At 34.4% G+C, this 14,768-nt stretch overlaps 1 protein-coding gene across 1 annotated transcript in view; it reads left to right on the top strand.

Annotated features, from left to right (window-relative positions):
• Positions 1 to 14,768, top strand: part of Pola1 (DNA polymerase alpha 1, catalytic subunit) — a 318,138-nt gene that overhangs the window by 17,132 nt on the left and 286,238 nt on the right. Inside the window, exons 6-12 of the mRNA XM_052170245.1 lie at positions 3,665 to 3,749; positions 5,028 to 5,089; positions 6,482 to 6,571; positions 9,052 to 9,168; positions 10,295 to 10,470; positions 13,055 to 13,184; positions 13,647 to 13,766. Of these exons, the coding sequence (XP_052026205.1) occupies positions 3,665 to 3,749; positions 5,028 to 5,089; positions 6,482 to 6,571; positions 9,052 to 9,168; positions 10,295 to 10,470; positions 13,055 to 13,184; positions 13,647 to 13,766 (780 nt within the window). The remainder of the gene's footprint in view (positions 1 to 3,664; positions 3,750 to 5,027; positions 5,090 to 6,481; positions 6,572 to 9,051; positions 9,169 to 10,294; positions 10,471 to 13,054; positions 13,185 to 13,646; positions 13,767 to 14,768) is intronic.

Raw genomic sequence — 14,768 nt, 5'->3', positions numbered from 1 at the left:
TTCTTGGTTGCCAAGCACTATCCTGTGTACCACAGGATATTTAATAGCATTTCTGGCCTGTACCTGTTAGATGCAAGTAGCACTACTTTTCCTAGTTGTAACAACTAAAAATTTTCTACAGCCATTACTAGATGTCACTCAGGGAAAAGGAGGTTTGTACATTTATCCCAGGAGAAAGCCACTGATCCAATTTTTTTTTTTAATGTGAATTATTTTTGCCTAAGTTTTTTTACTTCACTAGGAGTTGTAAAGTTTGTAGTGTTAGATAGTAGTCCCACACTTCTGCCCAGCACCCACTCCTTTCCAAGTATCCGGTAAAGCATTACTCTTAAAACTTGAATAGTTAGCCAAATATATTTATGCATATAAAACTCCCAATTACATAATGTCAATTTACAATGATAAAGTCTATCCCAATATTTCTAACCTCCAAAACACCAGAAATACATCTGAAGCCATCTGGATATCCACATCTCTCTCTCTCTCTCTCTCTCTCTCTCTCTCTGCCCTGCTCATGTGCGGCCCCCCCCCCCCCCCCCCCCCCCCCCCCCGGCTTCTTGCCTTGCCCCTCGCTTTTCTTAGCTCTTCCTCCTCTCTCCCCTCCAATCACTGGCCTCTCATTGCTTCAATGTGAATGGATAGGAAATATCTTGCAATAGATAGTGGTGGCTTTCTAATTCTTACCATATTTACGAGTTAAATTTTTCTTTAAAATAACCTTCATTAACTGGCATTTGATTACATTGTAGTAGTTTGTACAGGAACAACAGGCTAAATGCTTTTATTGCAGACTTTCAGAGTAAGAGGTTGGGAACTTAAAGCATCAGTTATTTTTATTAGTTTCTGACTTTACCTTTTGCATGTAGATTTATGTGTTTGTAGTGTTCTTGTGTTTTATATTAATAATTTTTATTTTTTCAAATTCCAACTTTTTTTATTTGTGTGTATGTGTGCATGTGTGTGTGCATGCATGTGTCATAGCATGTGTATGGAGCTCAGAACACAATTTATAGGAGATCTCTTTTTCTTCCATGTTGGTTCTAAAGATTAAACTCCTGTCTTGTTACTTGTGGAATATTTGGTAGTTTTGATCTATGGCATTCATTATAATTACTATTATTATCACATTTGGATCTTACTATGTTATCCAGGTCTTGAATGTCTGGGTTCATGAAGCCCTTCCACCCAAGTCTCTCCAGTATCTTCAACTATAGGGCTGCTATACCATCCAGCTTGTTTTTCATGGATGTATTTGTCTTACTTTGGTTAATCAAAGCTCCTTTATGTTTGCTTCTAATTTTTTGATACTTATTTAGGCATTGTTTTCTTTTTGTATATAATTTGATCATTTATTTATGTCTGTACTTACGTATTTATTTATTGTAGTGTTAAGGATTGACTGAGTGCACATAATCAGCTTACCACTGAGCTCTGTCCTCCACCATTGATGTTTCAGATCACAGTTAACATAGTAAATAGCCAGACTTAATAATTAAGTATTGAGGAAAGGTTTAGTTAGTACTTGGTTAATATTAAGAGAAATAGTCATTCCCAGAGTGATGCTACCACATATTATTTCTTCCTAAAGGAAATAGGGCTTTGTGGAGAAAAGGCTGATTCAGAGCAGGGAATATGTAAGATAAGCCTGGAACATCTTGTTACATCAGAGATCATGGGCAATATTACTTTAACTGAAGATACATCTGACTCAGGAAATAAAATGAAAAGTCTCTCTCTGGCAAAATATGAGACAATATGAGTATCAGAAGAATAATTCCAGAAGGTATCAGAAACATAAATTCCTAATGGTGCTGTCAAATAATACCATGTCATTTTATGAGGGAAGCTATGGAATAAACTCATCTGAAAACATGAAAATAAATGAATCAGTATTTGTCCTGACATTTCTGGGTTAAGTAGTTCTGGAAGCCAGCTAATTGTAATCCAAAATTGTTCTTCTTAGAAGTTTCTAGGACATGATGAGCAAAAATTGCCAGTTTGAAATTCTTAGTGAAATGGGTCTAAGTGATTCTCAACCTGTGGGTCACAACACCTTTGGAGATTGCATATCAGATATTCTGCATATCAGCTATTTATATTATGATTCTAACAGTAGCAGAATTGCAACAAAATAATTTTATGGTTGAGGGTCACCACAACATGAAGAATGCATAAAAGGGTCATAGCGTTAGGAAGGTTGAAAACTACTGGTCTCAGTAATAATCACCAGTAGCCACTAATACAACTGAAAAAGAAAGAAACAGATAGATAATACATGCTTATACACTTTATAGAAATAATTAGTAGCACATTTAAAATAGTCCCAGGAATTTGAATCTAGTTAGATCAGGTTTTTTGATTTAACTGAATTTGTAGACATTATATAGAGAGGACAAAGTGTTCAATAACCCTATTGAGATATAAAGTGTGGTGACGGGTGCTCTGGAGAGATGGTCAGTGGTTAAGAATACTGGATGCTCTTCCAGAGGTCCTAGGCTCAATTTCCAGCACTCACATGGCAGCTCACAACTGTCTGCAACTCCAGTCTCAGGGAACTGGGCACTTACTTTTGGCCCCTGTGGTATTAGCTTCTGGGTTCACAGCTGGGAATAGTGTTTAATACTTTTCATTCCTGGTAGCATAAATAGAACCTCTGGCATTACTAAAGCTAGCCTGTGTGGATGAAAAGTTTGTACCAGTTTGATTTTTTCATGTTATGACTCAGCTATGTGGTCTCACTGAGTTTCTGGAGTATATCCAAGATCATCTGATAATAACTTGTAATGTATGGGGTGAGGTATGGGATCCCACTGACTAATACCTTGAAAAGAGTCAACCTATGCTTGGCACTGGGCTTTATTTTTGATAGCTTGTGGTATATGGGAAAGGCATTGTTCCCTGATAATAGAGTAACTCCATTTGAACTCCTTTTGTATATGTATGTGTATGCGTATACGTATGCGTATATGTATGTGTATTATAGGAAGCTTCTACAGTATTGGTTTTTCAAATGTTTTTAGTGTTAGTTAACTTCCTCAACTTGACCTCCCATTACTTCCTACATTTTATCTTTCCTGTTTAGTTATTCCTCCTTTCCCTTTCATCACCTGAATTTATTCTGACTTCCTTGAAATCTCTGCACCCACGGTTGCTAACTAGTTTCCTGCTTTCTGTGGGTAGTCTACCTTAAACACACAGAGTCAAAGCTAGCATCCACAGATGAGAGAACATGTGGTATTTGTTCTAGTTTGTGTTATTTCATTCATTATTTCTAGCCTCGTCCATTTGCTTGAGGATTTTATAATATTCCATTGTGTATATGTACCATGTTTTCATTATTCAGCAGTTGATGGACATCATAGTTTTAATTTGCATTTCCCATGTAGCTAAGGATGTTGAACATTTGAAAACGTACTTCTCAGCTATTTGTATTTCTTCTTCTGAGAGTTTTATTTAGTTTCATGCCCAACTTTTAGTCAGTTCTTTTCTTGGTATTTAGATCTTTCTATATTGTAGATACTAACTCTTTGTCAGAACTTTAAAAATGTTCTTTAAAAGGTTAAAAGAATTTATATGTATTAAGATATGTTTCAACGTTCTTAGTAGTTCTTGTGGTACTGTAGAAAGTGCAGTAGGTATCTGATTTCCCCTCCTTTCTTTGCAGATCATTGCTATGGCAGCGCTTGTTCATCACAGTTTTCCATTAGATAAAGCACCTCCAAAGCCTCCCTTTCAGACGCATTTCTGTGGTACGTATTTTTAAAAGATGATTTGCTAAGAATTTGATTTATTCTTTTTTGGTTTGACTTTCTTTGCCAGTTGGATCAGTAACTTGTCCTTTGAAACGTGTTTTTGAGAGTACATAGGGCATTTTATTAAAGAGGCTTACTTTCAGTTGTGGAAATGAGGTTTGTTTTTTTTTTTTCTTTGATTTTTTTGTTTTTCGAGACAGGGTTTCTCTGTATAGCCATGGCTGTCCTGGAACTCACTCTGTAGACCAGGCTGGCCTCGAACTCAGAAATCTGCCTGCCTCTGCCTACCAGAGTGCTGGGATTACAGGCAGGCACCACTACTGCCCGGCTGAAACTTGAGTTTTATGGGGCAAAATCACTTGTGTAATGAGGCAAAATACCAAGGAATAAATGAATCTTTACCGATTTATGAGACATCTTAGTCATATTAAACTGGAATTGGGTTGTATTATGCATAAAATTCAGTGGGTGCAACAGTTCCATAGAATAGTATGTGTGCTTTGTGAGTTGGTCTTCAAGGAAAAGTCTGACATTCCATGTTGAGAGATTGATTGTTTAAATAAGTATTTTGTTTAAAAAGAAAGTGGGAAGTTAGATTTGATTTTTCATATTTCCTAGGAATTTTTTCTAGTCCAGAACCAGAGATTATTTTGAACAGTTCTTGTGTCTAGCTTCCTGGGTATTAGGAAAGTGATATCAAGAAATATTCAGAGAGGACAATATGCAGTATGATTATCGTGAAGTTTTATCTTAAGTTTTCTCTTAAATGAGGAACCAAATACTGATAGGAGCCTGGGAAATAAACGGAACATAATAGTTTTTAGGTCATTTCAGCAAACATTTACCCTCTCTGTGAATGTCATTGTGTGAATGCCTGCTATATATGGGACAAGCCTTGGGTGTAGGAGGGGAAGCCTTGGTCCACTGTACTGCTTAGCTTTGAGAAGGTTAAACTAATTTCCTCTGTTCAGTTCTGGTTGAAGCTTTGGTGGTAATTGGATTTCTTTTGGGAAAAATTATTATAATCCTTCATTTTATCTTAGAAAGCAAGTTTGTGATTAGAGTATTTTGTACAGTTATAGGGGTATAAGGGTCTCTGGTTGGCTGCTATTTTGAGTCATGAGCCAAAAACATGACTGGCTGAAGATCTTGGCCTTCTCATCTTTTTAGGACTCACAAGAAATTTATATTTAAACCAATTTCAATTTAGAAGCATGTAGAATCTGAAATTGGACTGAGATGAGTGATAGAATCTAATTTTTTTCCTTCCTATAGTTGTCTCTAAACCAAAGGATTGTATTTTTCCATGTGATTTCAAAGAAGTCATTAAGAAAAAGGTAAATACTCATTTCCTTTAAATGTTGGATATCTCTTTGTTTGGAAAGAGAATAGGAGAATGGAATGGACTAGTGGAAACAATTTATTCTGTATTTTATTCTATAAAATCTATTCTTCATACATTAACTTGATAAATGCATTAGGAATATAAGACTAGACCTGTAATAATTCTTAAATTAGTTTCTGAATATAATAGAATTATGATGGATACATTAAAACTTCAGTTAGCTTTTATGGAAGCTTTTCCAAAGTGATCATGTATTTTGGGACCATATTGGATAAAGCCCCTCCCCAGCTAGAGGGAAACCATATAGAATTGGGAATACTGTGGGTGTTAAAGCGCCAGGAAACAACAGGGTTCATATTTTCTGATCTAAATGCTTCAATAATTTTTTTTAAAACTCCAAATAAGTTTTGTGTAGTTGGTATCCTAAGCCCTTAAAAAATAGCAGGGGAGCAGTATAATGAACTGAGTTCTTCATAAAAATTAAATGTATTTGCTCTAAAGAATGTAGTTTTTGAATAGCATATTGTTCACTTTTTGAAATGATAATGTTGAAAGAATTGTAGGTTCATTTTGTTAATATCTTCACTTGACAAAATTAAATGGTGCAGTTTGTCAGGTTTCACTTAATATTACTTCAATTGGCTTCTTATAAGTAGGGGATACTATTGTGTTACTGTCATGTGTGACCTGTCCTGACTTATTTATTCAAATAAAATGACCTAGGAAAATTCCCTTAAAGTCAAACTGACATTTTTCAAACCTTCAGTTTGTTGTAGGAAACATAAATGCCATCAACCTTTGTTTTAAACATGGTTTAATATGAGCAGTTGTGAGTACCTGATAGATATTCATTAATCCAAGTAGAGGTCTTCTGTGTGAGGATAAGCTTTATTTGTATTTAAGATATTTGCCTTATTCGGTACCTGTTTATTTTTAGTTTTTTTATTTATTGGTTCTCATACTGTTATTTGAGATTAGTTTATAGAATCCTTGGGATTTCTTTGATAAATACATAAACAGCAAATTCTTCTAGGTATTATATAGCAAAGTAACTAATGTTCTTGAAAGGTACTCTGATTTATACGGCTTAAAATGTATCCAGTGTACAAACATGTCTATGTATAAGCACATTTCTGCTCTAGATGTTGCTTAGCACTTAAATTTTTGCTTGATTTACATGTATATTACAAGAATGAGGTCCTCAGAGATTTTGTACAGTTATTTTATGCAAAACTGAGAGTGAGAAATTATATTGCTGTATATGGTTTTGAAGTGAATGGTTATATTTATTCCTAAGAAATCTTACTTTGGTTGGGCAAGAAGGTAAGGCATCTGGTCTTTTAAAATACTGAGGCTTGTATTTTTTTTTTTTTAATCTTAACAGAATATAAAGGTTGAGGTTGCTGCGACAGAAAGAACCTTGCTAGGATTTTTCCTTGCAAAAGTTCACAAAATTGACCCTGATATTCTTGTGGTGAGTAGATGTTTGATCATGTCATGGGGTAGTGTTTGAGTTCTTCATTGTTTTTGGTGTGACTTTGTTAATCATTTACTTTTTATTGGTTATCTACTTTTGAGTATCAGAGAATGTTTTTAGAATGAAATGGTGAGATTTCTTAGCTAGGAAGGAAAATTCTAGTCCATGCAGGATAGTTTTTCCTGGTATAAAAGCAGCCCTTGAATTAGTAGTCTGCTCAGGATAACTTAGTTACCTACATTTAGAAAATAGCACATTAGTAAGTGAATGTGTATAAATTTCTGGTATTTTGTGGTACATTAGTAAGTGAATGTGTATAAATTGCCAGTATCTTCAGAATTCTAATTAGTTTGCTTGATTTGGGTCAAATTACAAATACAAAATAAATATTTTAATTTTAGGAGCTCAGTGTATCTCTATGATCTTTGAGAGCTCTTGTGTAGGGAATTTTTCCCTCTCTTGACAATTTCCTGGTGAAGCTAGTAATTTCCTGTTGGTTTGTGCCTTTTCCTTGTAGTAAAGGAACATTTTCCTTTTGCGTAGGCTCTGACCTCCCTTTGTTTAGTGGCTCCTTGATCTGAATTCCTCCTTCTCTTTTGCCTGGATTAATGGATCAATCAAATATTAAATTCTTTTTGGTTTTTTTCAACAGAAGTTAGGCTGTGCCTATATTTCAAGTGTAACATTATCAATTTGGTTACATCAAAGTCTTGTGCTGTCAAATTAGAGATAAGTAGATATTTAAGAAAAAATGGAGGGGCTGGGAATATTGCTCCAAATTAGAGTGCTTGCTTACCATGTCGGAGACCTAGGTTCTAGGTTCTATCATCTGTATTGGAGAGAAAACAAAAGAGAGAAGGAAATGTTAACTGTGTCATCAGCTTCATTTTTCCTATTGGATACCTTATCTGGTAGTGGTGGATAATGAATCTGTATTTCAGGATTTGTCTTTAAAGTACCAAGAAAATTTAGTAGTCTCTTAGTCGCATTCATTCTTTCAAAACAGTTTTTTGAATCCCAAGTAGATGTCACAGAGCCTGGGACATGTAGCCTAGGGAATTAGGGACAAGTCCATGACAAACCCAGATATAAGATAGGATCCTGTGTGAGACCCCAGCCATATTAATTGGGAAATAAGTGTCACTTATACCCTTCTGGTCTTTTATTAATAGAGAAACTGCCATAAATATATAGATATGTATATGTATATGTATGTTTATATGTATAATTATTCATTCATTTAGTACTAAGCTTTTTATAATCTAAAATTAGTTATTTTGACCACTCTTACATGTAGGTTCATTGGTAATATATACATTTATAACATACTGTTGTTTTGACCTCTGTTACTACCATGTTGCTATCTCTGCAGCTCTTCATATTTTAAAATTAAAACTCTAGACCAGTGGTTTTGAACCTGTGGGTCTCGACCCCTTTGGTAAACTTCTGTCTCCAAAAATATTTACATTATGATTCATTTCAGTAGGCATATTACAGTTATGAAGTAGCAGTGAAAATAACTATGGTTGGGTACCACCACATCATCACAACATGAGGAACTGTAGTAAAGCATTGCAGCATTGGGAAGGTTGTGAACTGCTCCTCTAAACTATTAGTTCCCCATTTCTCCAGAACCTGGCTATTAGTTCTACTTTCTAATATTTTATTTACTCTACGTGGTAGTATACATTTTTTAATCAAAGTTAATCTACATATTCATCTGAATTATTTGAAACCATCTCTTTTTTATTAAACCTAGCTATGTGAAAAATATTATTCAAAGGGTATTGATTAGAAATTATAGAAATGAAAGTAGAGGTTATGCCAAGTAATTTTTCTATTGTATAGTTTTGTTTCTTTGTTTTTAACTTAATCAAAGGATTCACTAGTGTTTATATTTTATTAATTTTATTAATTATATCATTAATTTTATTAATGTATTAATAACTTATTAATATATTAATATATAATTTTATTAATTATATTAATTAAAGGTCCAACTTACTAATGTTCATGCTTAGTTTTTTTTTCAACACAGGGTTTCTCTGTGTAGCCCTGGCTTCATGCTTAGTTTTTAAAGAAACTGGATAGAATTCCTCAGAAGCCTCATGTAAGCTTATACAACATAGGTTTTCTGTTTTTAAGGATGCTTTTATTGATCATGTAAAAGATTTGCATTTGCCTCCAACATTGTAAGACACAAGCAGTAAATTAAAAGGTACCATATAAACCTTGCATCAATTAGTATAAAATAAAGTTTATTCCAGCAATCTTCCTAGCAGCCTAGTTAATGTCAAGACTAATGAATGCTGCTGATGAATAAATTCCTCAAGAAGAGAGGACTCCAATCGGAGGTAAGCTCTTGATGTCTTCAATTAGAGACCAGAGAAAGAAAGGGCAACGAAATTCTGTGCATTTGAAGACAAATCCTCTAATTTGTGTTCATTATGTGATTAGCTGCCTCTTTTTCTGACTAGGGTCATAATATTTGTGGTTTTGAACTGGAGGTGCTACTGCAAAGAATTAACGAGTGCAAAGTTCCTTACTGGTCCAAGATAGGTCGGCTGAGGAGATCCAACATGCCAAAACTTGGGGTAATGATTTCAAAGTTCCACTTCTCTATTTGGCCTTTAAATATGGAGTAGTTACTAGAGAATACACTGTTTTTATATAGGCATTTGTTGTTTAATACACCATGTTCTATAAAGAGGGAAAAATTTAAAGCAATACCAGGAAGCTCTCAAACAAACAAACATAAAACTCTCAAAAACAACAACAAACAAACATAAAACAATTAAAGAGAGAAGGAAGAGAACAGAGGAAGAAGGGAACATGGACTTTACAATAGACCTTGGGTTCTGAGCTGAAATCTCAGTTCTTTCCCTAATGATCTCAAGTTACATAATCCCTCTGAGAATGTATAAAAACCAAATAAAAGTTTCTATGAGAGATAGCTCCAACAGAAAATACTTAGCTCCCTTCCACTAAATTTTCAACCTGAATAATCATCATCAATGATTTCAGAGCCTAATAAACCTTCCCACAGTCTATTTCTTTAGGAATGCCAAAGTAAAGGTAATATGCATCTAAGATGGACTATCTTTTATTACTAGATTTCATTCTTAGATTTAAATGCTGATTTTTAAAAAGAGTACCTGTGGCTTTTATAAATAAAATACTGGATTCAAGAAAGACATTCAATGCCAAAGTTAAAATAACACTGTAGAAGAAGGGGTAGAATCATCCTTCTAGGCAAGTCACTGGCCTAGCAGTTTCATATATTAGTCATTTTTGTCTCATTTAATCACTTCATTAGAAGCTATAAAATGCTTTTCTAGTTCTAGTTCATGTTTATTAGTTATTAGTTATAATTGTCTGTAAAATTACCTTTCCTCCATTAACCAGCAGTATTTGGTTATGCTATAACAGTTTACAGGAAAGACAGGGTCAATATTAACTTCCTCCTCACTGCCAATTTTCTGTGTAGGACATTGAAAGCCATCATATACTGTGCCAAGTAATACTTTGTTTTATTCACTGTGATAAATAGAGTACCTAGAACAGCATCAGATACATAGTAGGTGTTCAGAAGTGCATAGCTTATAAGTGGAAGGAGAATTTGAGTATTGTAGTTTTGAGAGCAGTTCCAAAATAGGTCAGAACAAATTGTTCTCAGTACTTGTTACTTCATGGGATTTGGTTTTTGTTTCTGACTTGTAGAGCCGGAGTGGATTTGGTGAAAGAAATGCTACCTGTGGCCGAATGATATGTGATGTGGAAATTTCAGCAAAAGAATTGATTCATTGCAAAAGCTACCATTTGTCTGAACTTGTTCAGCAGATTCTGAAAGCTGAGAGGATTGTAATTCCAACAGAAAATATACGAAACATGTATAGGTATGATACTGGACTCTTTAGAATTTGTTTTTCTTGAAGTGAGCAATAGTAGCGTGCCACTGTCCCTCTTCTCCTTAGGCTAGAGGTACACTAGCCAGCCAGTTACTGGTATCATGGAGCAGACAGTCAAACTTTTTGTACCAATTAGACCATATCCTTTGCTTTTATATTTTAACATAGTTTATCGCTTTAATTATTCTAATTGAGTCAGTTGACTTCTATCTCCTCTACCTGCCTTCTTCATGTTTTCTAATTGTAATTTGGAGATTAATAAGAATTTAGATTTTTAACCTTAACTCATATTTGAGAATCACTGTGGGCATTTTGAATATATAAAAACCAAGCAGGTAATTTAGACATACCATGTGTTTCTTTTGGTTCCTGTAGACATGATCCTGTTCTATAATTTGCTTTGGCCTTGAACTTGAATCCTGAGTGATTGGATTACAGATCTGAAGATCTGAAGTACAAAGTCCATGCTTCTTTTACTGTATAGGTCTGTCTGTCTTGAAACTTTCTATATAGATCTTGAACTCAGAGAGATCTGCCTGCTTCTTCTTCTTGGGTGCTTTGGCTAGAGGTGTGTGTCACTATATCCAGCTATGGTTACTTTTAAAAAAAATTATTTATGTTTTGACTGCATGCCTGTCTGAGGGTGTTGGGTCTCCTGGAACAAGAGTTAGAGATAGTTGTGAGCTGTCATGTGTGTGTTGGGAATTAAACCTGGGTCCTCTGGAAAAGCAGCCAGTGCTCTTAACCACTGAGCCATCTCCCCAGCACTGATTACTTATTTTTAAAATAGGTTTCTTTTGCCTGTTGAGTACTTTTTAAAACCTATTTCTCCTGAGTCCTTCAGCTACTTTTAATTATATTTCCTTTGTAGGTTATCTGATTTGTAGTATAAGTTCCATATCGGGGGCTCATGCCATCTGCCTCTATATCTTTGCTTTAAACCTTAGCTCAAATTTTAGATCTACCTGATAGTTAATACGAACCTCAGATTGTTAAAAAACAAAACAAAACTGAACTACTGTTTTTTTCTCTTAGTTTTTTTTTTCTGTAAGCTTTCATAGCTGTATCGATGATTACGGATGTTTTAGTACTATTGGAAACCTTCAAAGTCATCTTCTACCTCATACCTCTTAGACATCCTTGATTATTCTTGTGTGACATCCCACAGTAAATTCATCAAGGAACATTTTTCAGATCTGTCTTTTTAATAAAGCTCCTAGCACTTTAACCTTCACTGAGCATACCATACTCTTCCTTGATGTGTCTAATTCCATTATCTGTTAGCAATAAATAGCACAATGCCACATATTGGATAAGATAAAAAGGAAAGAGGTTTGTTTTGGTATATGACTCTGGAGGTCCAAGATTGATGGATCTCCTCTGATAAGAGTTATATGGTTGTACCTCTGTCATTAGGTCTAAAAAAGTACATGTAGGTCTATATCTACTAACCTCTTACAAAGACACCAGTTTTCAGCCATGGATACTCAAAGGCTTCAACTTTAAATAATACAACCTTTGTATTTTTGTTTTTAGCCTTATAATATTTCATAGGTAGCTGCTGGTGCTAATAACACCAAGCAAGGTCTGAAGTTCTATCCCCATATGCCCCAGAGTATTTCACAGCGGGGATTAAAACCTACTCAGTTTCAGGAGAGACAAACTATGTCAAACCATAGCAGTGGGTTTATGCACTAATTTTGTTGCCTTCTTCGGGTTTTTTCATATTTTAGGATCAGAGTGGTCCTGCTAAAATTAAGTCTGATCAAAATTTTGTGGTAGTGATAGATACTGTTTTATTCAGAGTAAAGTCCTTATATTAGCTTACTAGGTTGTATGTATTGTGTCTTTGTGGTATTGATTTTCTGCTATTCTACTGCTGTCTCCATTATTCTGTGATCTAGCCATATCAACGTCCATTGTGTTTCTGCAAATGCTAGATTGCTACCTCACTCAGAGTCTTTGTGCTTTTATTTGTAATGCTCTTCCCTAAAATACCCATCTATAAAGCTTGCTCTGTCACTTCTTGGTCTTTATTTTCAGTGACATTTCCCTTGCTCTCAGTAAAAATTCAATTTCTCCTTCTGATAGTTTATATTTTCTTTGTTTCCCGCCCTTTTGTTTGTACTCAATATGTACCATTGTATAAATATTACCTATTTTTCTTTTTTTATACCCTGTCTCCCTCACAAGGACTGGAATTTGTGTCTTTGGTTACAGCCAGTGAGTGCCTCAGAGATAGTAGGCATATAATATATAATTACTTGATTGAATGAATAAAATGACTTAGATAGTTTTAGGTTACAATTAACACTAGATAAATCTTTGGCTATAGTTAACACATAATTTCATGGTATGGATTTTTGTTGTTGTTGTTGAGACGGGTACTAGGACTGATGGTATCAATGCATTTCTAATTATATAATGACCTTATTTTAAATAGTTTCCAAAGCCAAGGTTCCACTGTTCTGAAGTTACACCAAAAAAATCCTTGTAATATTTTAAGTTCTGATTATAGTCATTGTTTCTTTTAATTACTTGATTTCTGTTTCATTCTATTTTTTCTGTACAGTGAATCTTCTCATCTGTTGTACCTGTTGGAACACATCTGGAAAGATGCCAGATTTATTTTGCAGATCATGTGTGAGCTAAATGTTCTTCCATTAGCATTGCAGATCACTAACATCGCTGGGAACATTATGGTAAATTTAACTTAGAAATGGGGAAAAAGCATTTCCTGTTGGATTCAGTGTTTGCTTGGGGTAGTTGTTATATGATAATGAGTCTAAATGCATGCTTATAAAATGAGGAACTGGGATTCTGAAAGCTGGGCTTCTTTTGTAAAAGTAGAACTGGTTGGGAGAAAGGGAGAACTGCCAGGTGCAGTATGTGGGGATTTGGGTGAACATAAGGATTTTATTCCTAACATCTGGATGTTTCTGGCGGAGTGATATATTTTGGATTAAGGAAATAGCCACACTGTCAGTATTTGAAACTCCCTTTATTCCCTAAATGCTTAAAGAGAAAGTTAGAAATAATTTAGTAAAAGCAACCTTGGTTACTGTGAGTAGCTGAAGGGGGTGCCATGGTTAAATGAACTGATTCAAAGCTGCTTTTGTTTGTGGTGGTTTTGAGTTCAAAGTTTTAAAAATTCTGTTTAATAGTCTAGGACACTGATGGGCGGACGATCTGAGCGAAACGAGTTTTTGTTGCTTCATGCATTTTATGAAAACAACTATATTGTGCCTGACAAGCAGATTTTCAGAAAACCTCAGCAAAAACTGGTGGGTCCAAAATTCTATAGTACCTTGCCTTTTCTTATCCCTTTGTTTTAGTACTTAGATAGCCTTTAAAAATATTGCTTCTAAAATAATTAATCCCCTCTAAACTACGATCACTCTCAAGTTTGCTGCATTGTATCTGTATGGTTGTTTTCTGTAATGTTAGTATTATTTATGTAATGTCTTTGAGGACTTCAGTAGACTTCTTTGATGAATTACTATATATAGAAAATATTTGCTCCCACTCAGATTTACCCAAAGCTAAATGTTAGTTAAATATTTTGTAGCTTTAACCTTTGAGCTTTTATGTTTGTTTTGTACTATGTGTATATGTATATTCATATGTATGTATGTTAAATATCCCTAATAGTAAATGTTTGGAATTGGAAGTCTTTCAGATTTATTTATTTTATTTTGAAAGCTTTGTATATACATAATGGGAAATCTTGGAGTGTCCAAACGCTAAACTCGTTTATGTTTCACTTATGTACATAGATTTGTATTTATGTGTATATTACCTGAAGGTAATCTTAATAATATTTTAACCAACTGTCACATGTGGCTACATGTGCTAAATTTTGCTTGTAGACTCATGTTGACACTTAAAAAGTTTCAGATTTTAGACTTCTATTGGGGCATACAACCTATTACTAGTATGGTTATGACCGCACCAATCAGGCTTCTGAAGTAGCTTCTGTGACTTTGGAACTGAAACTTATTTTTTTCCATTTTTCATTTTATCTGCTCTGATAGTTAATTTAAGAATTTGGATTGAATGTTAAAAGTGTGACTTGGTTTCTTATAGTTTGTTTTATGTATATTACTGACTATGGGTCAGCAAATTTTAATTTAGAACTATTGAACTTCTGCAGAGGTATTGAATGTTGGCTGTTAGTAAACTACTTTGAAATGGATTTTTCATTTTGTGGGCTTACTTATTTTAAGGAATTCATACTAATAATGTCAATAAACCATGCATGAGGATACTTACTGGAGTCCCAGCTG

Source organism: Apodemus sylvaticus, chromosome X (genome assembly GCF_947179515.1).
Source record: "Apodemus sylvaticus chromosome X, mApoSyl1.1, whole genome shotgun sequence".
In the NCBI taxonomy this organism is placed as follows: Eukaryota; Metazoa; Chordata; class Mammalia; order Rodentia; family Muridae; genus Apodemus; species Apodemus sylvaticus.
Note: the sequence above shows the minus strand (reverse complement) of the source record. Positions and strands in the feature narration are given on the sequence as shown.